The sequence below is a fragment of the Peromyscus maniculatus genome, chromosome 12, assembly GCF_049852395.1.
Source record: "Peromyscus maniculatus bairdii isolate BWxNUB_F1_BW_parent chromosome 12, HU_Pman_BW_mat_3.1, whole genome shotgun sequence".
NCBI classification, from domain to species: Eukaryota; Metazoa; Chordata; class Mammalia; order Rodentia; family Cricetidae; genus Peromyscus; species Peromyscus maniculatus.
In genome coordinates, this window is record NC_134863.1 from 9,626,920 (window position 1) to 9,650,787 (window position 23,868).

At 44.2% G+C, this 23,868-nt stretch overlaps 1 protein-coding gene across 7 annotated transcripts in view; it reads right to left on the minus strand.

The window, feature by feature from the left end:
- The window catches only part of Yeats2 (YEATS domain containing 2), a 97,323-nt gene that overhangs the window by 47,590 nt on the left and 25,865 nt on the right, over positions 1-23,868 (minus strand). For 4 of the 7 annotated variants that reach the window (XM_076548583.1, XM_076548582.1, XM_076548578.1 and 1 more), the window contains 5 exons: positions 22,621-22,782; positions 10,934-11,045; positions 7,050-7,094; positions 4,537-4,708; positions 690-932 (listed from right to left, as the gene is read on the minus strand). In XM_076548583.1, coding sequence (XP_076404698.1) covers positions 690-932; positions 4,537-4,708; positions 7,050-7,094; positions 10,934-11,045; positions 22,621-22,782 — 734 coding nt within the window. The remainder of the gene's footprint in view (positions 1-689; positions 933-4,536; positions 4,709-7,049; positions 7,095-10,933; positions 11,046-22,620; positions 22,783-23,868) is intronic. The other 3 variants (XM_076548580.1, XM_076548579.1, XM_076548581.1) reach the window with 1 other exon arrangement.

The following is a 23,868-nucleotide window of genomic DNA, read 5'->3' on the forward strand; positions in this document are numbered from 1 at the left end:
AAGAGCATCACACACATAAAACAAAATTAATCAGAAGTGTTCCCTACTTAGATGTTTTCAACTGTCCCTTCCTAAAGTACAGCCAACCTAAGGATGTTCCCATTAGTCCTTGAGTTAGCACGAAAGTGAAACTGTCACTAGACAAAGGCCCTCAGCACAGCTCAGAATGACTGTTCCTAAGATGAACCATTTGCTAGCATGGTTAGAGAAAAGTAAAAGATAATCCAATTCCACACCAACTCAACCCTTAAACTGAAGTCAAAGGTTCTAACTATTCTACCACTTGTTACTCTGGTTTCTACCGACTCTGCAAACTCAATTCCAATCTTAACCCCAGCCACACAGCAGAGCACACTTTGACCAGGAAATCAGTGGACTATCTCGGGCCTTGTTTCTTCACCCTGTTCAGAAATTCTCTCCGCATATATAATGAGCTGTGTTTTTCTTTGTGACAGCTTTGCCAACCAACAGGGTTAACGCTGCTCTGATACACATGACTGTGTGGACGCACCTGAGCTGGGAACGGTGGCTCTCACCTGTAATCTCAGTGTCTGCAAGGCTAAGCCAGGAGGAACACCCCGAGTTCAAAGCCAGCCTGTGCTAGTATACTAACTTCCAGGCCAGTCTGAGACCCCAAAACAACAAGAGAAATATTGTAACACCCAGTGAGCATCACCCACACTGCGTACCTGAGACAATCTTACAGCTCATGGTGATGGGCTGGAAGGACTTCCCAGGTGACTCGGGATTGGGCGCCTGGCTCTGCGGCACGATTTTGCAGCTTGACGCGATGGGCTGGAAGGCGGAATTGCCGTGCGAACAAAAGGTCACTTTCTGGGCTGCTGTCACCTTGGTGGGTGTTCTTTCCAACGAAGACGGCAAAGAGTAAAACGTCGTGTGCCTCTCAGCTTCAGGGTTGTCTGGGAATCCTGCTTGAAATTTAGTGACAAATGATGAAATCAATTACTCTGAAACACCTTGCGGCTGTGGGAAGAGAACAGAACTGTTACTCCACTATTCAGTGTTAGCTCAAAACCATCTAGATCAATTGCTGCTATAAAATAAAGATTATTCCTTTATATGTTTTCGGTAGAAAATAAATCCTGTGCTTAGACTCCTGCTTAGTAAGACATTTATCTTAGGGATGGGATAGCTGATCTTTTTTGACAACCTGGCTAGATCTGGAGTCACTAAGACACACCTGTGTATCTGTGGGAATTTCCAGTGTTTAACTGAGAAGACTCAACTCTGAAAGTGAGTGGTAGCATTCCCTGGTCAGTGACAAGCAGTTAATAGAAATAATTAGTTCTGGGAGTACCGTGTACCAGGAGTAGGTCACTGTGATGAACCTGACTATGTGGTTCACAGGCCTTTGGGACTAGCATTTAGGAGGGATGTGAAAGAGTTTGGATCTGTGACTAGTGAGGCTCGGGTAAGCACAGTGTAACAGGCAATTCTGGTGGGCTACAGAGACCCAGGATGATGACAGGCATGAAGACTGTGTTCACAGGGCTTCAGAGGGGACTAAGGACTCTGTTGAGAACTAGATTAGAAGTCTTTTGTGTTATACTGCAGTAAGCAAACCACACACATCCAAAACGAAAACTACCACCAACGAAAACCCCTGGCTGCTTTCTGTCCCTGCCCTGTTGTGTGAGTGAGGTTGAACCTGGAAGACTAAGTTGTTCGGTGGCGGAATCCGTAAGGCAGCACAGCCTTCAGGCCGTTCCATGGCTGTGTTCATTCGGTGTCTGAGCTCAGTTAAAGTTGTAAACAGGGCACACAGAACAGGCGCTCTCAAGGCAGTGGCCATTACCGAGGAGGCTGACTGACGCCCTGAAGGAGCAAGCTCATTCTTGCACCTGATGACAGGAATGCAGCCTAGAACACAGGACTCCACCCATGGAGAGCTGAAGGGAAAAACTCACTGCAAAACTCAAGACTTGCAAAGACAACGCCTTGCAGGGCTCCTGCTCAAGGCCACACAGGCTGCTGGAGCTGTGGCCCAGAGACGTCAGGCTATAAACTGGTAGCAAAATCAGGCAGTAGCCACATAGCACTGATTTTTACAACCATGCAAATTCCAAGAGGTATAGGGTCAGGGGACACAGGGCAAGGATGGCCGGACCCAAGGCTGTTGGAGCCCAGATGACAGACATGGAGCTGCAGGATTTAGTGTTTGCTTTGGTTCAGTCTTTCCTTGCTAGGCCATTATTCCTTCCTTTTGGAGTGAGAATGTTCCCTTTGTATGGCTGTATACTAGAAGTATACATAACTTCTTTTTTGATTATACAGGGTTCAGTTAAGAGACTGCCTCGAATTTTACAGGAGACTCTGAATTTGGGTTTTTGAGCAATGTCAGAACTGTTAAAACGTCAGAGATTTATTTAGAGGGACACTCAAGGGTTATGAGTACTTGCTACTCTTGCAAAAGACCAACACCCCCACTGGGTAGCGCACAGCTCCTGTTAGGGGATCTGAAACTGTCTTCCGGTGTCAGCAGGCTCCTGTGCTCACGTGGCAGACACACAGACACGCAGACACACAGACACACAGACACACACATAAACAAGAATAATCCTAAGAAATACTCTGAGCATGCTTGCATTTTCATTCTGAGATGAGTATAAGCCTTTGAGTAACAGGGATATAAGGTTACGGTTCAAAACTCCTGTGCTGGAGCTGGAGAGGAGACTTAGCAGTTACCAGCACTCACTGCTCTTATAGACAACCCAGATTAAGTACCCAGCACTTGCATCCTGGTTCACAATCATCTATAACTTCTGTTCTAGGGGATCTAATACTTTCTTCTGAACTCCGAGGGGACCAGGCACACACGTGGTGCACATACATACATACATACACTCATACACATAAAATAAAACAATCTAAAACTGATGCATCTGGGCATCAAGTTGACCACGAGTGAACGTGTGTGTGTGTGTGTGTACACACAAGCGTGGTTGATGCGGGGGGGGGGGGGGGGGGGGGGGCTTCTTTGGTTGCTTTCCACCGTATCTTTTGAGGAACTCTCTCACTGAAGTGCAGGATCACAGATAACACTGCCGCACTAGCTTTTATATTGGCTAGGCATCCGAACTCAGGTCCTTGTGTTTGCACGGCACGCATCTTACCGACCGACCGAGCCAGCTACTCTACCCTCCTCAGAAAGGTTGAACTGAGCCGCCACCCCCACTCCATACGCCAGTTACACAATCTAACAGCCCGGGGTTAAGGCTGAACAAAAGGAAAAGGAGAAGGGCCTGGCATGCCTCCTTTGTGCTTCTGGGCGGCGTGCACCAAGCTGTTCCCACTGCTATCCTTGTCCTGCCGCGGTGGATTGTATTCCTCTGACCTGTGAGCCAAAATCAACTCTACCTCCCGTAAGCCGCTGTTTGTGGGGTTAGTTGGTCACAAGGAGGAGAAAGCAATTAATACAAGGAAACTGGAAAATGCATTAACCAGGAGCTACATAATACAAAAGAATACAAGTCCATTGTCTCATGTTTTATAGTATGAATTTAAAGACCAGAGGAGAGGAAAAACTAAAAAAACCAAACCAAACAAAAACAACAATTCATTTAATGTAATGATATCCATAGAGGATACAATGGAAATCTAAAGAGAAATTAAGTTGAAATTTTATATAAAAACTAAAATAGTATCACAATAAAATAACAGTTTAGCTGGGAGGTGGAGGCACACGCCTTTAATCCCAGCACTAGGGAGGCAGAGGCAGGTGGATCTTTGTGAGTTCGAGGCCAGCCTGGTCTACAGAGTGAGTTCCAGGAAAGGTACAAAGCTACACAGAGAAGCCCTGTGTGTGTGTGGGGGAAACAACACAATTTAGAGATAAAATATTTATATATAAAGAACAAACATTAATACATTTAGTCTTATAAAATGATAAAAAGAAAATGCCACAGTCAAAATACATTAGTTGATGGTGAATGATTTTTGTTTTTTTTTTAAAATATAGGATTAAATATTTGATATTAAAGTCTCCTCGTCACACAATCAGAATCTGAGCCAGAAAGTCTTCAGCAAAGGATAAAAATATAGGGATGGGAGAGATGGCTTAACTGTAAAGAGCACTGGCTGCCCAGAGGACCTGGGTTTGATTTCTAGCACCCACATGTGGCTCACAACCATCTGGAACTCCATCCTGTTCTAGGGGATCTGATGCCCTCTTCTGGCTTCCACGGGCACTGGGCATGCATGTGGTACACAGACACACACACAGCCAAAACACTTAAACACATAAAGTAAAATGTTTGAAGAGGATAAAAATCCAATGACTTTGGGGCCTTTTCACCTTTATAAAATACAGAAATTGAGGAAAAACTTGTTTCCAAGAAGAGCAGAAGTTTAGCTATTTTCACACTAGAGCTCTGTGCTTGAGGCAGCATGCTCATTTATGAGAACAGTGTTTTTCCACTGACTTCACGCTGCTGAAAGCAGAAATCTGGTGTCATCCACACATGAGAAAAACACCCAGAAAGTGACTCCCTCAAGCAAGAACACTGCATTCATTACCTTCTCCCACAGGGGCAGCGGACGCTGGCTCCGGGGACCGTGCCACGGGGGACGCTTTCACTGGGGCTGGAATGGTCAAAGATGGAGGAGCGTCAGATATGTCTGACTCAGATGACTGAGGATAAATGTAGTCTTCGCCAAGAGAATGCCGATGAAGCTCAACATCCACCACCTACACAGTTGGGCAACAAGTAGGCTTATGAGTCGTCCATCATCAGTGCTACAGAGCTCGAGTTCCGTTTCAGAAAACCGTGCCCTAAGGGACGAATCTCTAACCACATCTCAACAGGCCATGTCAATCCACAGAGTGGAGTCCCTTCCTTTCCCTTTATTGTTTCTCACAACATCCTTCCCACCAGCACGTGTCAAATGTCCCCTCAGGAAGACCTTTCCTACCCACTGTGACGTACCCACGTAAGACCCCAATCACCAGCCACTCTTCTTCACAGCACTTATCTGTAGTTGAAACTGTCTTATGCCTCTGTGTTTAGTGGTTACTGTCCATGCTGGTTAGTTTTTGTAATCTGACACAATCCAGGGTCATGTGGGAAGAAGAACCACAACTGAGAAAATGTTTCCATCAGACTGGCCTGTGGACAGGCCTGTGGACCATTGTCTTAATAATTGATGTGAAAGGGTCCAGCCCTCTGTGGGCAGTACCACCCCTGGGCTGGTAGTTCTGAGTTACGTAAGAAAACAGGCTGAGCACACTACGGAGAACAAGCCAATTAGCAGCACTCCTCCATGGCCTCTGCTTGAATTCCTGCCCTGACTTTCTTCAGTGATGGGCTATGACCTGGGAGCTGTAAGATGAACTAAGTCCTGTCCTCCTCATGTCATTTTGGTCATGGTCTTTAGCAGAGCAACAGAAAACAGACTGGACTGCTGTCCTTATGCTCAAAAACATCGTTGGTGGCGCACGCCTTTAATCCCAGCACTCGGGAGGCGGAGGCAGGCGGATCTCTGTGAGTTCGAGGCCAGCCTGGGCTACCAAGTGAGCTCCAGGAAAGGCGCAAAGCTACACAGAGAAACCCTGTCTCGAAAAACCAAAAAAAAAAAAAAAAAAAAAAAATTATCTTACTCAGGCAGTGGTGGCGCATGCCTTTAATCCCAGGACTTGGGAGGCAGAGCCAGGTGGATCTCTGTGAGTTCGAGGCCAGCCTGGTCTACAGAGCAAGACCCAGGACAGGCACCAAAACTACACAGAAAATCCTGTCTCAAAAAACAAAAAACAAAACAAAACAAAAAATCTTACTCATCTCTTTACTCCTAATATTTGGACCAGTGAAAGCATACAGAAGGTACTTAATTAATATCTTCTGCTATCATAAAGTGCACTTCTCTAAACAGTTAAGATTTAGCTGGCCTATCAATTCCCAGCTCTCAACATGTTAGTTAACTACTGTGTGTAAGTCCAGTTCCAAGGGATCCGATGCCCTTTTCTGGCCTTTGTGGGCACTGTACACACGGGGTGCATATACATGAAGGCAAAACACTCACATATACAAATAAAAATTTAAAACTCTGTAGGGGCTGGAAAGATGACTCAGTGGCTTACAGCATGTATTTACTCTTCTAGAGGACCTGAGTTCGATTCCCAGGGCCCATTAACTTCAGCTCCAAGAGCTGAAATCTTCTGGTCCTTTTGGGCACACCCACACACGTGGCATACACTCAGATACAATATATATACATGATTAAAAGTAAATCTTAAATAAATAAAAGAGCACTTGTCACTCTTGCAGAGGACCTGGGTTCAGCTCCCAGCACCCACATAGTGACTCACAACTATCCTTAACTCTAGCTCCAGGGGATCTGACATCCTTTCCTGATTTCCATGGCCACTAGGCACACATGAGGTGGATACACATACATGCAGGTAAAACACTCATACAAATAAAAAAATAAAAATAAATTTTACAACATGGACGAACCCTGAGGATACACGAACTGCAATCAGGCAGTTACAGGAAGCCAAATGCTCTATGATTCTAATCATGTGACGGAGGCAAGTTCACAGAGACAGAGTCAAGTCGTGGGGTGACTTAATAGGTATGGACTTCTAAGAGGAGAAAAGTTCAGGGGATGGCTGGTATCACCCTGAACATATTTTCATGTCATTGAGCTATATGCTAAAATGGTTCAGATCTTAAAAGTTTTGTCATGTTTTAAACCACAATTAGAAAAAAGGAAAAAATAATGGGTGGGGTGGCAGCAAAAATCCAACTTAAAAAAAGACCAATACTCATCCTTTTTCTGTTAAATAAAAACAGTAAGTCAGCTGGGGTGGTGGCAAATACCTGTAACCCTAGCACTCTAGAGGCTGAGGCAGGAAGTTTGGATTTGAGGTGAGCCTAGGTCACAGGATGAGATCCTGTATCACACATGTAAGCTGAGCACAGTGCACACGCACATCGCGCACACGTGTACACACACACACACACACACCCACACACACCCCACCACCACCTCCCCCTACCTCCCCCGCAAACAAGGCTGAGGGCGGTACCTACCGTCTCCGCACCCAGGGTCTGTAAGCCAGTGTAGGTCCTATCCAGCTATTCAAAGACAAAGGGACACGTCAGATTTCATTGCTCATGAGCCTGACCGAGGTTACAGATCTACCTAACGCCTCTTCACTGCAACCCGATCCTCAATATCCTGGGGGAAATCTGAGTAAAGCCAAATTCCCAGCCTTATCTATAAACACAGATCAATAAAGAATGCTTTACCAAATCACACCACGTCCAGTTTTAAGGTATTATGTGGCACTAATGTCAGTTTATAAAAGCGGTGTGAAAATATTCCAAATGACAGGCCACAGAAATGCACACGCAATGCCATGATGCCACTCCACGGCGTGTGGTTACGACGCACGACCGAAAACTATGAATGAAAATGTGAGCGGCACAGCCAACATTAAATACTTCAGATACAACAGCACCACAAAATATTTATTTTTAAAGCAAGGAATATAAACTAAGGGGATGAAGTCACTAACAAAAGTTAGTATTATAATTCAATTATAATTACACTGTAATTCTTATTATTGTAGCATTTCAACTTTATATCCCCACAATAAAAAAATTAACACCTTATCAGTATAAACACTGTACCATAAGACTAAAAGGAAAAACAGTTAAAAAAAAAAAAAAATCAAAAGCTAACCAGGAACAGGTGAGGCTGGATAGGGCAGTAAGCGTGGGTGTTAAGGGTTTCTAAGAGACAGGAGCGCAAACCGGGGGAGCTGTGTAGTAGCCCACGTAGGCGAGGCAACATGGCCCGCCATATTTTGGTGCTATGGAGATTAAAAACAAAAACACAAGTAATGCTGGTGAGAGGTTTCGGGTGTGGCTTCAAGGGGACACCCAGACAGAAGTTTATCACTAAGAGTTGTTGATGCCATGGACAGACGGACGGACGGACAGACAGACAGACAGCATGGACGGCGGCTCTGGCCATCCCAGCCTGAAACAGACAGAAGCATGGTGGGGCTCTGGAGAGAGGAACCCGGGCCCACGGGGTAGAGGTGACAGCCTTTCCTTTTATCTCTGTGGGGAGGGGAGTGGCTTCCCAGCACAAGTCTTTACCAGGGCCGATTCTAGACTGGAGACAGGAAGTGGAACACAAGAGACGTACAGCCGCCAACATGTGCTCTGACAGAAACCCACCTCTCCAGGTGTGAGATCATGGCGGCCTGCTAGCTAGAGTCACAATGTCTCAGTCGGGTGCCTATGGGACCCGCAGAGGGGAAAGCTGCAGGTTCTGTGGCCTACACAGCAAAACTGGTCTGTCTGGATCCTGACGTCTACAGCTTTAATATTTCAGCTTTTAGCCAAGACTACAGGGCAACTTTAGGTTACATCCATGTTTCTGTCCCCTGGAGATAGAAATAAGTCTCTCTACGATCTGTACTGTTACACTTAAGCTAAGAACCAATCAAGCCACTTTCTCACAGCTACTGACAAATGCCCTACTGAGAATAGTAGGTCTGTGGATCTGTTCCAGGCTCCCCAGTGCTGGGGGGCGGGTTCCAGGGAAGACCAGACTCTGCCCTATTTCCTCAGTGGAGTCTGAGACCAGACTAACATGCAACAAAATAATACAATCATGTTCCAAGGCAAGTTGCTAAGCAGAAGGGTCTCTGCAGTTAAGACTGTATACTATTCTTGCAGAGGACCCCCGAGTTTGATTTCCAGCACTCATGTGAGGCAGCTCCCAACCACTTTAACTCCAGCTCCAGGGACATCCAGTGTCTCTGGCTTCCAAGGACACCTGCATGAATATGCACCTCTGCACATACACACACATATTTAAAAATAATCAATCTTTTTAAATGTACTTTACTATCATTTTAAAGTACTGTGTTTTATGACCGGATGTGGTGGTATAAACCTTTTAATCCCAGCACTCAGAGGTAGAGGTAGGCAGTTATTTCTGTGAGTTATAGGCCAGTCTGATCTACAGAGTGACAACCTGTTTCAAACATGAACAAACAAAACAACCAAAAAACTGTGTCGCAAATAATCTTCCACTGAGAACTGGAAAAAAAAAAATGTAATAGGTAAGAACTATGTAAACAAGCCCTTTATTTGATGAATTAGGGCTGGGTCCACTCCCAAATAAAACAGTATGTGCAGTGACCAAAAGAAAGCACAGACTGGGGCTGGAGAGACAGCTCAATGGTCAGAGTACCGGCTGCTCCTGCAGAGGACCTGGGTTCTGTTCTCTGCACCTACATGGCGGCTTGCAACTCTCTGTGACTCCAGTTTCAGGGGATCAGATGCCCTCTCTGGTCTCTGGACACCAGGCAGGCATGTGGTATATATACATACACGCAGACATGCAAAATAAAAATGAGTATGTTTAAAAAAAGCAAAAACTATTTTAGACCTTTCCCCAAGAAACTGCCCTTCTGGTCCAAGCCCCCTCTTGCTCTTAATGCTGCCTTCCATCTTCTCTAACCTCAAAGAAACAAACAGTGCCGTCTATCCTCAATAGAAGGAAAGTTCCTACAGGTCTGGGCTGAGAGAGGTCCATGCATACAACAAAGGTCATGAAAAAGAAAACTCCACCGATGCATTCAATTTTATTAGTTCCCTTTTGGGAACCACCGATGATTACCACAAAGGAAGGGGGACTTGGGGAAAGAGGGACCTTATTTATTATTTATTAATTGGTCGACTGATTGGTTTCGAGAGACAGGGTTCTCTCTGTAACATTCCTAGCTGTCCTGGAACTCATTCTATAGAGCAGGCTGCCCCACAGAGCTCTGCCTGTCTCTGTCTCCCTAGTGCTACCACACCCGGCTGCTAAGAGGAACTTTAAAAATGATTTGTCTTCCAACTGGAACAGTTTCATACAATGGCCAAAGAAATATTTAAAGATATAACATTTTGGTATTATTTTCTTTTAACATTTAAAAATCATGGATGATCCTTCTTTTTATATGTGGTGTTAGCTAAGAATTTCTTGCACATGATGGTCAAGTGCTCTACCACTAACATCATAACTCTAAAAATTTTTACTTATTTTTAATTGGTGCTGGGGATTGAATCTAGGGCGTGTACCTGACTCGGCCTTTACTGCATGCTATTTTATGTTCTGCTTTTCATGGACTATAAAGGTAGTTTTCTCCTTGTACAGGAAATATTCAATAAATATGAATTATAATGGCTCTATAACAAGCCACACGTGTAGACCAGTGAAGGATATTCAATTCAAAACTATTACAACCTTATTAATTTTTGTCCCAAACATGTTCACTCCTCCTAATCTCTATGTATTTTGTGTGATGCTTATATCTGCAGTGTTAGGGATCGAACATCACAAAGTATTTGCCTCACATACAAAAATAAAGTCTAGATTAACAGGGTCTCAAGCATCACATTAACTGAAGTCTTGCTGGGTGGTGGTGGCATGTGCCCTTAATCCCAGCACTCAGGAAGCAGAGGAAGGCGGATCTCTGAGTTCAAGGTCAGCCTTGGTCTACAGAGTGAGTTCCAGGACAGCCAGGGCTACACAGAGAAACCCTGTCTCAATAAGGAGGGAGGGAGGGAGGGAGGGAGGGAGGGAGGGAGGGAGGGAGGGAGGGAGGGAGGGAGGAAGGAAGGAAGGAAGGAAGGAAGGAAGGAAGGAAGGAAGGAAGGAAGGAAGGAAGGAAGGAAGGAGGGAGGGAAGGAAGGAGGGAAGGAAGGGGTGAAGTCTTGTTTCCTCGGAGTTAGTTCACCTCCCCAGCTTTGGGGAGAAAGCGCTGCAGGGGTGAGCATCATATGCTCAGGGATTACCCTGCTTCCACCATCTGCAGCCACGGCCCTCAGGAAATAAACGCTACTACTTTAAGCAGGTAAAGAAAAGAGACACTGTGCTTCCCAGGAGCAATGCTCTGCTACAGTACCTTCAGATTGTGTATGATATCTATCCGCTTGTTCTGGCTGTCCTTAAAGTGAACTTGCACTCTCACGGGAAACTCACCCCAGCCTCTTCTAGTCAGATGAAAAGGGGGCTCTCTAGGGAGAAGCAGAAATTTTACAGATTTACCTGTGTTTACACTCACATTCCAAAGGAGCTTTTCTAAGAGACAAAACAGAAATTCATGTCTTTCCAATAATCAGCTAGGTTTCTTTGTGAGTTACCATATCAATGCTGAGTTTATGCTGAGTTTCTCTCTCCTCTCTCCTCTCTCTCTCTCTCTCTCTCACACACACACACACACACACACACAAATGCTAAATAATAAAACTGTAATTCAAGTCTATATTACTAAATGATTACAGCTAAGAGGTACAGACTGTATGATCCAAAGTCATTTTCTTCAGTGGAACGAGAGTAAAAATGTTACACTACAGAGTCAGAAATCCTGCTTGGCATCTGACAGGCACAGGAGGTGAGATGTACATCCCAAACCAAAATAAATCATAATAATGTTCAATCTAAAAGCGTCATTTAACTTTTTAATTGGTGCTAACTGCTAAAAGGACTTCATAAAAAGCAAGCAAGTTGCTCACAATATCATCTTCCCTACATAGCAGCTGCGATCTCAGAATGCAGGAGTGTGTGTTTGAATGCTAACTGGACTAAAGAATATTCAGTCACAATATAATTTATGAAGAAAGGATAAAGGGAAATGAATGGAGGAGGCTGGCAAACTGTTACTAATCACTTTGGGTATGTGAAGGTTCATGATACTCTGCTTTTGTGTATGTGTAAAATTCTCCATAATAAAAAAATTCAGAAACTTTAATTGAGAGATCTTGAAGTATTCAGTCTATACAGCTTAAGTTAACAGGCAGGAAAACTGAAAATGTCTGTGAATCTTTGAGTTAGAATTAGTGTAACAAGGTGCTGAGATTGGGCAGGAAAAGGCACATTCCCTGGGATGTGCTTTTGGAAAACTGAGACATGAATTAGGTCAGTTAGGTCAGAGTCTCAGAACACAGCTCGAGAGGAGCCTAACATGGGAATTAACAGGCAGATCCAGATTAACTGAGTCTGAGACAGGAAATATTCTGAATTTAAGAGCAGCCTGCAAAGTAGAGAAAATAACTGATGATAATACAACGAGGTCAGTTACTCTGAGTCAGAGTAACTCCACTTTATGTAGCTGCTCCCTGTCCTGGACTACAGCAAAACTAGCCATCCACTAGGCTGGGAAGTGTTTGCCCAAACCAGCAGAACTTCTACGGGGAAAGCTGGTGTACACACAGACAACGCTCTGAGCCTGGTTTTGTCTCTGCCTTACATCTGCTCTCTCCTCCACGGGTTTAATCCTAGGCACTACAGGTTTACAGTCATTCTGTTGAAACCTATCAATGACCAGGGAAAAGTCACAAGCAGTGGCCAGCCAGTCTTTCAGCCACTTCTAGTGACTCTTACTGAAGGTTTCAGCTGGGTACGGCTCATACCTGTAAATGACGCACTGGGGAGGCAGATTGTGAGTTCAATGCCAACTAGGTCTACCTGCTGCATTAAAGTTCTAGATATGGAATCACAAAGAATAAATAAATCATTCCTCTACATGGAAGACCTTCAAAAGAACTAAAATGTTTCTCCAAGCTCTTCCCAGGGTGGACATGTCTGATTTCCATGGAGATTGTGGCAAACGTTCAGAGTATTTCCATAACACAAATGCTGCCCTAAACCTTTTGGATCTATTAAGTTTGCCAATGTTTACAACCTCACCAAGCACCATCTAGAGGCACAGTTCAACTGCACAACTAACTTGCAAGGCCACACAGCAGCAAGCAATAAAACCAGGACCCAAACTCCAGCCCTAAGCTACAGAGCCCATGTTCCCACCACCGCGCTAGTGCAGGTGCCCATGGTGGCGGACGTCACTGCCCGGTCCTCCTCCGGATGCACAAGACCACAGGTGTGCAGTGCTGTCAGGCTGGGGCCACACTAGCCCACTGTAGTCTCACGTGCACCAAGGCTAGGGGCAGTCCACGTAACTCCCAAAGGCAGGGACAGTGAGCACTTTTTGTCATCTCTGCACAAAGTCCAGAGTCCAGCTCACACTTAGTGACTGGCTGATGAATAACGCTTACTATCACAGCTCTTAGGAAGTTGGTCAAGGGTAATCATGACAAGTAAACCAAGTATGAAAAAGGTGGTTTCTATAGAAGAAAATACCTGTATTCTTCACCAGGTAATGTACAATGATGAGGAGATTCAGTGATCATGAGAAATATATGTGTGCTTTGATTTAAAAAAAAAATTTAAGTTCCCCAGTAGCTGCATCAAATTTGATCAAATTAATATACATCAAGGTAATCCTGAAACCAGGCACTAGCAAGCTTTGAGGTCCCACAGAGAACATACTAAGTTCAAAACACAGGCTAACTCTTTTTACCCTGCTTTACACAATACCATATCCGGAATGGTATGTTAGGTCTCAGAAGAATATTTTAAGAGGATACAGATATGCTGGAGTGTGTCAGGGCCACAGCCTAGTGACAGGGAGCACAACACAGTCGAATAAATGACAGCTAGGCTGGAGTGTGTCAGGGACCAGCCTAGTGACAGGAGCACCAACAACACAGTCGTACAAATGATATCTGAAATAAGTGTATCCTGGAGGTCACAAGAGACTCACGAGTCTCCCTGGAATATCTGAAATCTGCTAGAGAAGAAGCATTATGTCCTATCAAAGGCACAGGAGAACGGACTTTTCAGCAGGGAGACGTGCACACCGGCAGTCCCAGCAATGGGAGGCTGAGTCAGGAGGACTGCTTCACATTGAGAGGCCAATTTGGTCTACACAGTAAGACCCTGTCTCAACCCTACACCCTGAAAAGAAAAAAAAACTCATGGAAATTTAGGTTTCTACTCAGTGTAATTTAAAAATTCCAGGCAAGCAGAGTTACTTACAATGGAATGGTCCACCCCACAACCTCAGTAACTCATTCTGCCATCCAACATGAGCTGAGTATTGACTATTCTAGGAATCATGTCAGACTCTGGGGTTGCTACTGTTAGTAAGAGGTCGCAAACTTTAGGGAGCTCCAAGTCAAGCCTGGGGGGTCTTTAATTCCAGCACTCCAGAGGCAGAGGCAGAGGCAGGTGGATCTCGGAGTTCTAGGCCAGTTACAACCACACAGTGAATCTATGTCTCAAAAATAAAGCGAAGCCTGAATCCGGGGCGCTGACAGGGCTGTGGGTACGGTGCTTGCTCGGCATGCATGAAACCCCGGGCTTGAGCCCCAGCACCACACAGACCAGGCACGGCAATGCAGCCAGTCACCTCAGCAGTTGGGAGAGAAGCAAGTGGATCAAAAACTCTATCTAAAATGGGGGGGGGGGGGGGGGAGGAAGCAAGCTCAAATTCTAGTAAGGAAGACATGCATGTAAATTATTAAGTGTAATAACCAACTTGTATACATCACTTGCTGAAAAACAGAGGTAAAACTCATCAGAGCAAATGATTTCTCCAGTATTTTATTTTTGAGACAGGGTTTCTATATAGCTCTGGTTGTCCTACCACTTGTTCTTGTAGACCAGACTGGCCCCAAACTCAAGAGCTCCACCTGCCTCTGCCTCTTGAATGCTAGGATTAAAGGTGTGTGCCACCATTGTAGTTAATAAAGGAAGACTTGCTTTAGGAAAAACTACCTAGATAGATGTTTCACAGTGCCCTTCTAGGTATAGTCAAAATGACAGGGATCAGACTACACACCACTGCCAGTGTCTGCTTTAGTAACGAAACCTTAAATTGCACAAAACAGAGTCTGTTTACTTTTAACAAGACACTTCAGAAGTGCACAGTAGGATTTCTGTGAAAGTGAGTTTAGTGAGATTCTTCCCTTGGACCATTACCTCCTGCCCAGTGACTGCAGCTTCTCATGATCAGATCACCTGAGATTTCTCAGTAAATACAATATTGCATATTATGGCATTTTTAAATCGCAATGTGTAGGGAAGTAGCATTTTGTAAATTCCAAGTATTATCAATGCCCAATGAGTGAATGGAGAGATAAAGCAGTTATTATTTTGCATACTGGATATTAAGAACTTTGTGTAAAGAATTTGCAATCTATCTACTTTAGTAAATTAGAAGTTTACCAATAAGAAATGATTACCATGTTTGACCGACTCACATTACTCCTATAAACAAATGTTGTGTCTGTGGAGCCACTCCTTTCCTTGCCCACGACAGGGTTCTAGGAGCAAACTCAGGTGGCCAGGGTTTCCTGGCAAGGGTCTTTGCGTCTTGCTCACAATGAGCAATGTTACCCCTCTTAAATAATTTACCTAGAGGCTGGAGAGACAGCTCAGTGGCCAAGGAAACTTACCCTCTATCAGCGGACCAGAATTCAGTCCGGTCCCTACATCAGGTAGCTCACAAACACATGCAGGTCCAGCTCCAAGGGATCACACTCACATCTGACTTCTGTGGGTACCACAACACACGTGTGCATGCACACAACATATTCACACAGGAAAAATAAATCCCAAATTTCCCTAACACAATTAACTTAATTTCACTGTATGAGATAGAATTTTTTGTTAATCTGGATGCTGAAAAGGGGGAGGGGGGTAAAGAGCACCTCCCTCTTCCTGACACAGTGGCTCGATCGATATATAGTCAAAGCTGACAGCGACACTCCAGTCTTAGTCTCCCAAGTGCTGTACTATAGGCATTAGCCATCATGACCAGCAAATCCATCCCGCTGTTCTGGGAATTGGATCTCGCCTACATTATGCATGCTCTCTCCCCGAGCTACATCCCAGCCCTTAAACTTGTCTATCTCCTAATTAAAGTCACTGTTGTGGTTTGAACATGAAACGTCTCCCTAGACTCACATGCTCGAACACGTGGCTCCCTGGTGGCTCTGTTCAGGAAGGTTGTGGAACCTCGAGAAGGTGGAAGTTGCTGGAGGAAGTGGGTAGGAAGTGTACTTTAAGATTTTATAGCCTGCTCCCACTTCCTGTGGGCTTGCTTTTCTCTTTTCTGTCTCTCAGACATTTAGAGTGTGTGCATGTGCATGCACGCGTGTGTACCTGTGTTTGTGCATGTGTGAGAGTATGAGTGTGTGTGCATGTGAGAATGAGTCTGTGTGCATGTGAGTGTGCATCTGTATTATGTGAGTGTGAGTGTGCATGTGTGAGGGTTTGGGTGTGTACATATGTGCACGTGTATGAGCAGGTGAGTATGCATGTGTGTGTTACTTAGCCTTTGAAAGAAAAGATGGAGATTCTGTAACTGGCGCTATGGATGAAATTGGAAAACACTGCTAAGTGAAATAAGCCAGACTGGTAGCCACAGTTAACAACATTAATTGTATACAGAAACCTAACTAGAACACTAAGCTTCTACTCAGTGATACATGTCAAGAAAATAAAGGTAATTTTACATTAGATCTCATTTACATCAGGAAATCATTATACTAACTCTGGCAGGTAAGAGATTTAAAGTCATTTAAAAGGTGATAATCAAGGGCTGGAAAGATGGATTAGCAGTTAAGAGAGCACTCACTGCTCTTCCAGATTTGAGTTTATTTCCCAGAACCCATGTTTGGTGGCTCATAACTGCCTATAGTCCAGCTCCAGGGGATCCAATGCCTCCTTCTGGCCTCCATGGGTACCCACATACACACAGCACACAATCACACTGATACACATAAATTTTTTTTTTAAAAAAAGGAACAACAGCAAGTAGCATATAAAGGCAGACCTATGGGAATTATACCCCACTTCTAATGGAGACTCTAAAAACCAGAAGGTCCTAGACAGATGTCCTGGATATTTAAGAGGCAAGAGATGCCATCCCAGACTACTATACCCAACAAAACTTTCAATCACCATAGAGGGAGAAAACAAGATATTCCATGATAATGTCAAAGTTAAACAATATCTACAAATCCAGCCCTACAGAAAGTATTAGAAGGAAAACCCCAACCCAACGAGGTCAAGAACACCCATGAAAACACAGAAAATAAATAATCCAACACCAGTAAAACCAAAAGAAGAGTTGGAGATCTGAAGAGCATTCTGACATCAGACATGGAGATACGGAGTTTGGAGTTTGCCCAGCTGGTTTTTGGTCTTTCTTTGATCCAGTATTTCCTCACTATGATCCCTTTCCTCCCTTTTGGAATGGCAATTTATATTCTATTACATTATTATATATATAATATACATATATACATTATATATATATAAATATAAAATGACATTATATGTAGGAAGTATGTGATTTGCTTTTGTGTTTGATTTTTTTTTTAAAGATTTATTTATTATGTATACAGAAGAGAGCGCCAGATCTCATTACAGATGGTTGTGAGCCACCATGTGGTTGCTGGGACTTGAACTCAGGACCTCTGGAGGAGCAGTCGGTGCTCTTAACCTCTGAGCCATCTCTCCAGCCCTTGTATTTGATTTTTACAAGTGATTACAGTTAGGAGACTGTATGACTCTCAGAAGAGACTTTGAACATTACTGAGACTGATATAGACTATGACAACTTTTGAAGTTAGACTAAATCCATTTTGCATGATATTGTTACAAACTCATGGAGGCCAGGGAGTGGAATGTGGTAGTTTGAATGAAACCGGCCCCCATTATCTCATAGGTGTGGCTTTGTTGGAGTGGGTATGGCCCACTGCAGGGTGTGGGGTTTGAGGAGTCCTATGCTCAGGATACCGCCCAATGTCTCAGTCAACTTCCCATTGCCGGCAAGATGTAGGACTCTCAGCTACTCCTGTAGCACCATGTCTGCCTGCATTTCACTGTGCTCCCCACCGTGATAATGGACTGAACCTCTGAAAATTTAAGCAAGCCCCCTCAATTAAATGTTTTCCTTATTGTAAGAGTTGTCGTGGTCATGGTGTCTCTTCACAGTAATAGAAACCCAAACTAACACAATCCCTAAGAAAACAGAAGCAGTCATTAAAAGTTCCAACCAAAAAAAGCCCAAGCCAGACAGTTCTAATGCAGAATTCTACCAGATGTTCAAAGAAGAGCATCAAATTATTCCATGTAAACAGAAGGAACTCTGCCATATTCATTTTATGAGGCCACAGTCACAGTGATACTTAAACCACACAAAGACACAACAAAGAAAAAGAATTACAGACCAATTTTCCTTATGAACATAAAATACTTGCAAACTGGATCCGAGAACATATCAAAAATATCATCCACCATGACCAAGTAGGCTTCATCCCAGAGACACAGGGATGGTTCAACATACAAAAGAAAATCAGCCAATGTAATCCACCATATAAACAAATTGAAGGATAAAAAAACCTCACATGATCATCTCATTAGATGCCAAACAAGCTTTTGACAAAATCCAACACCCCTTCATGATAAGTCTTGGAGAGCTTAGGGATACAATGAACATACCTAAACCTAATAAAGGTAACATACAGCAAACCCATAGCCAACATCAATTTAAATGGAGAGAAACTCAAAGCAATTCCACTAAAAAAGGAACAAGCCAAGGTTGTCCACTCTCTCCATAGCTATTCAATGTAGTACTCGAAGTTCTAGCTAGAGCAATAAGACAACTGAAGGAGACCAAGGGGATACAAACTGGAAAGAAGAAGTCAAAGTATCATTACTTGCAGATGATACAATAGTCTACATAAGTGACCCAGAAATTCTACCCCTACAGCTGATAAACACCTTCAGCAAGTGCCTGAATACAAAATTAACTCAAAAAAAAAAAATCAATAGCCCTCCTATATACAAATGATAAATGATAAATGGGCAGAAAAACAGTCAGAGAATCAATGGCCTTCACGATAGCCACAAATACTATAAAATATCTTGGGATAACTCTAACCAAGCAAGTCAAAGACTTGTATAACAAAAACTTCAAGTCTTTGAAGAAGGAAACTGTAGACGACACCAGAAAATGGAAAGATCTCCCATGCTCTGGGGTCGGAAGGATTAACAAAGTATAAATGGCCATCCTACCAAAAGCAATCTACAGGTTCAACATAGTCTCCATCAAATTCCAACATAATTCTTCACAGAACTTGAAAGGACAATACTTAACCTCATATGGAAAAACAAAAAACCCAAGATAGCTAAAACAATCCTGAACAATAGCAGAACCTCCGGAGGTATCACCATCCCTGATTTCAAGCTCTATTCAGAGCTGCATTAATAAAAATCACATGGTACTGGCATAAAAATAGATAGTTGTTCAATGGAACAACAGCCCAGATATAAATCCACACACCTATGGCACCTGATTTTTGACAAAGAAGCCAGAAATACACAATGGGGAAAAAATAGTATCTTCAACAAATGGTGCTGGTCTAACCAGATGTCTCCATGTAGAAGAATGCAAATAGATCCCTATTTATCACCCTGCACAAAACTCAAGTCCAAGCCAGGCGGATCTCTGTGAGTTCAAGGCCAGCCTGGTCTACAGAGCGAGATTCAGGACAGGCAGATCAAAGACCTCAATGTAAGATCAGATACACTGAACCTAATAGAAGAGAAAGCGGGGAATAGCCTTGAACACGTTGGCACCATAGACAACTTCCTGAACAGAACACTGACAGCACAGGTACTAAGAACACTTAATCAATGGGACCTTGTGGAACTGAAGAGCTTTGGTAAGTCAAAGGACACTGTCAACAGGACAAAGACACAGCCCACAGAATGGGAGAAGATTTTCACCAACTCCATGTCTGACAGAGTATACCAAATACAAAAGAACTCAAGAAACTATAGACATCAATAGACCAAATAATCCCATTAAAAATGGGGTACAGGTCTAAATAGAGAATTCTTAATAAAGGAAACTCAAATGGCTGAGAAACATTTAAAGAAACGTTCAACATTCTTAGCCCCTAGAAAAATGCAAATCAAAACTATTTCATCTTACACCTGTCAGAATGGCTGAGATCAAAACCACAAGCGACAGCTCATGCTAGTGAGGATGTGGAGCAAGGAGAACACACCTCCATTGCTGGTGGGAGTGCAAACTTGTACTTCCACTATGGAAATCAATACGGTGGTTCCTCAGAAAATTGGGAATTATCTACCTCAAGATCCAGCTATACCACTCTTGAGCATCTACCTAAACTACACACCATCCTACCACAAGGACACTTGTTCAACTATGTTCATCAAAGCTTTATTCATAACAGGCAGAAACTGGAAAAACCTAGATGTCCCTCAACTGAAGAATGGATGAAGAAAATGTGGTGCATTTACACAATGGACCCAGTGACTTAAAAAAAAAGAAAAGAAAAAAAATGATGAAATTCACAGGCAAATGGATGCAACTAGGGGAAAAAAAAAAATCATCCTGAGTGAAGTAACTCAGATCCAAAAAGACAAACATGGTATGTACTCATAAGTGGCTATTAGTTGTTAAGTGAATGATAACCATGCTACAATCCACAGACCCAGAGATGCTAAGTAACAAGGAGGGCTTTGGGGACTGTGCGTGGATCTCCCAGGGAAGGGAAAATAGAATAAATTTTTCAGGTAGACTGGGGGAGTGGGCAGGGATGGAAATAAAAGGGATCAGGTGGGGGGTACAGGGAGGAAGTATGGTAGAAAAAAATTGGAATTGGGAGGGGTCTAGGGGGATTGATGTAGAAATCTAGGGCAGTGTCAACTCCCCGGAACCTATGAGGGTGACCCTAGTGAGAACTCGTAGTGATAAGGGATACAGAACTTGAACCAGCCATCTTCTGTAAGCAGGCAAGGCTCCCAATGGTGGACTGTGGCACCAACCCAGCCACAAAACCTTCAGCCTACAATCTGTCCCGCCTGCAAGAAGTGCTGGGGCGATGGGGGCACAGAACCGTGGAGTGGCCAACCAAGGACTGGTTTAATTTGAGGCCCACGCCCCCCGAGGGACCCCATGACCAACACTGCCAGGACCTGGAAGCTGGAGAGTCCACAGACCTGGGATAAACCAACCGTGACACACACACACCCCCACACCCGACAGGCAGACACACACACACACACACAAAGATTCCTAATGATGTTCTGCTATACTCATAGATGGGTGCCCTGTCCAGTTGTCATAAGAAAGGCTTCCTCCAGCAGCTGATTGGCACAGTTGCAGAGACCCACAGCCAAACATTAGGCAATCAGGGAGCCTAGGTTGGAGGTCTCCATCAGGCCCCTCTCCTCAGAGTTCGGTGAACCCCATGGAAGGAAGGGAGGAGGAAGCATGGGAGCCGGAGGGGCTCAAGACACCCTGGGACTACAGAGTCAGAAGTAGCGATCTCAGGGCCTGCAGGGCTGTGCTGGGTCCTCTGCATAGATATTACGGTTACTGGCTTGGGGTTTGGGGGACTCCTGAGAGTGGAGGTTGGGATGTCTCTGACTCTTCTGCCTGCCCTTGGGGCACTTTTCCTCCCACTGGGTTGCCTCACCCAGCCTTGAGTGAGGGTTTGTGTCTGGTCTAACTGCGACTTGTTATGCAGTGTTTGACTGATGTCCCTGGGAGGCCTGCTCTTTTCTGTAGGGAGATGGGGGTGGGGTGGATCTGGAGGAGAGGGGAGATGGGTGGGGGGAGGGCTAGAGGGAGGGAAAGCTGTGGTTGGGATGTATTGTATGAGAAAAGAATGAATAAAACTTTTCAAAAAGGTTCTACTTACAACATCAGTAGAACAGGTTCTAAGGGTGGATTTCAAAGAGGAGCTGCTGTGGGAATCAATAGACAACCATGATGAAGGCAGGCCAGGCCAGGCGGGCTGCAGGAGGACTCGGGTGTTCAGGGCTTTTTGGTTTTTTTTGAGACAGGGTTTTTCTGTTTAGCCTTTGCCAACCTCGAACTCAGTCTGTACACCATCTGCCTCTGCCTCCCGAGTGCTGGGATGAAAGGCGTGCGCCACCAGCTGGCTCTGGACTGAGTTGTTTTTAAGGCAGGAGGAAGAATGATCCAGAAACTACAGATATGAAAAGGAAGGCACTCTTTCCTAGACCCAACACCAAAGTGTGTGTGTGTGTGTGTGTGTGACAGAGAGAGAGAGAGAGAGAGAGAGAGAGAGAGAGAGAGAGAGAGAGAGAGAGAGAGAGAGAGAGAATCTGTCTGTCACTTTAAGAAGTTTAGCAGGGTCATGTTTTAGGAGTTAAGAATGAATAGAATGTTCTGTACCACACAGGAATTTCACTGACCACAGTATATAAACCACAGTATAGTCAGGGTGTTTAGGAGATGCTAACATATAAAGATGTACAGAATGCATCTACAATAATGCATCTGAATAATTTCACATCACTACATACAACCACTCCATCTCTCTGAGCTGTACTAGGTAAATCTACGTACATAAGATTATCACTGGATTACATCTGAGACAGTCAAATTATGAGGAACTTGAAACATTTCTGTAATGTTAAATTACTGTACTCTAGTTAATTATCAGTAACATTTTTTTTTATATACACCAGTGCTTCAAGGCTACTAACACAGTGCAGTGACAATATGACAGGAGACAACAGGCCCAGTTAGTGAAACATTGCAGAGGAAACCACAACTAAAGCCACTTAATGGCCAGGAGCAGGGACTGAGCAAGTTAATAACACTACAAACATTTCTAAGGCATGTTACAAAGTTAATCATTTTTCTTGAATTCAGTATATCTTAGGCATGCTCACCTAACTTCCACAAGGTCATTTGGTTTATAGCTCGGATGAAGGAAAAACCAAACTTTCTTGACAAAGTGATTAATGCTGGGTTCCCGACGGGACCCTCGGACATACACCATCCACTTATGGGTTGACTGGTCATTTTCTTCCCGCTTATCTGGAGGTATGTACCTGGAGAAGAAAGAGATAGATCACTGTCTTCCTCCAAAAGTCTCATCATTTGTGCTGGTGAGATGGCTCAGTGGATGAAGGCACTTGCCACAAAATTCTGACGATCTGAATTTGATCCCAAGATCCCTTAAAAAGGAGTCCTGACCTGCACACATGTGCCATGGTGTGCAAGTTCATACACACACAAATGATGCACATACCCACACAACAACAGTAGTAATAAACTAAAAATAACCTAAAATTGCTCAGCAATTAAGATCACTGGCTGATCTTCCAGAGGATCCAGGTTCGAATCCCAGTACCCACAGCGTGGCTCACAGCTGTCTGTTCTGAGGCCTCTTCTGAGCTCCATAGGGACCAGGCACACATGTGGTGCACATACATACGTGAAGGCAAAATACACATACACATTAAAAAAAAATCCTAACAACTACTACTAATGAGGTCCTGCTTAAAACAAGTTTAAAATCCCAGCAGTAATAAATGGCAAATCACACCTAACCAGTCTCAGTCTTTACTTTTTCTAAAGCCCTCCCCAGACCCCATGCCCTTAAAGTTTGTTTTCTGATTATCAATCCCAAATTAAAAGAGATCAATCACATTTTTCCCCCAAGACAGGGTTTCTCTATGTAACAGCTCTGGCATTCTGGCTATTCTGGAACTTGCTCTGCAGACCAGGCTGGCCTTGAACTCAGAGATCCACCTGCCTCTGCCTCCCGAGTGCTGGGATTAAAGGTATGCGCCACCACTGCCCGGCCACACTTGTTTTCTTATTAAGTGGGTACCTGAGGTGGAAATAAACTGGCATTTAGGGAGCTTCAGGCGTCTCAGGTTTCAGGTAGGCAGTGTGGGACCCTCCTTGCCACTGTCTTCTCCCCTAAACACCCCAACTATCCATCCCCGACGTGACCACGGCACACTGACGACATGACCACGGCACAGAAAGCCTCGTTCCCCTTGGTGGGCTTTACCTCTTCACCACTGAATGGGGCACCCCTCTGGTGACAAGCATGGACATGGCCCGACATCTAGACCCCCAATCATCTTTAGTGACACCAGGGACAAGCGTCGAAGCTTCATAGGTGC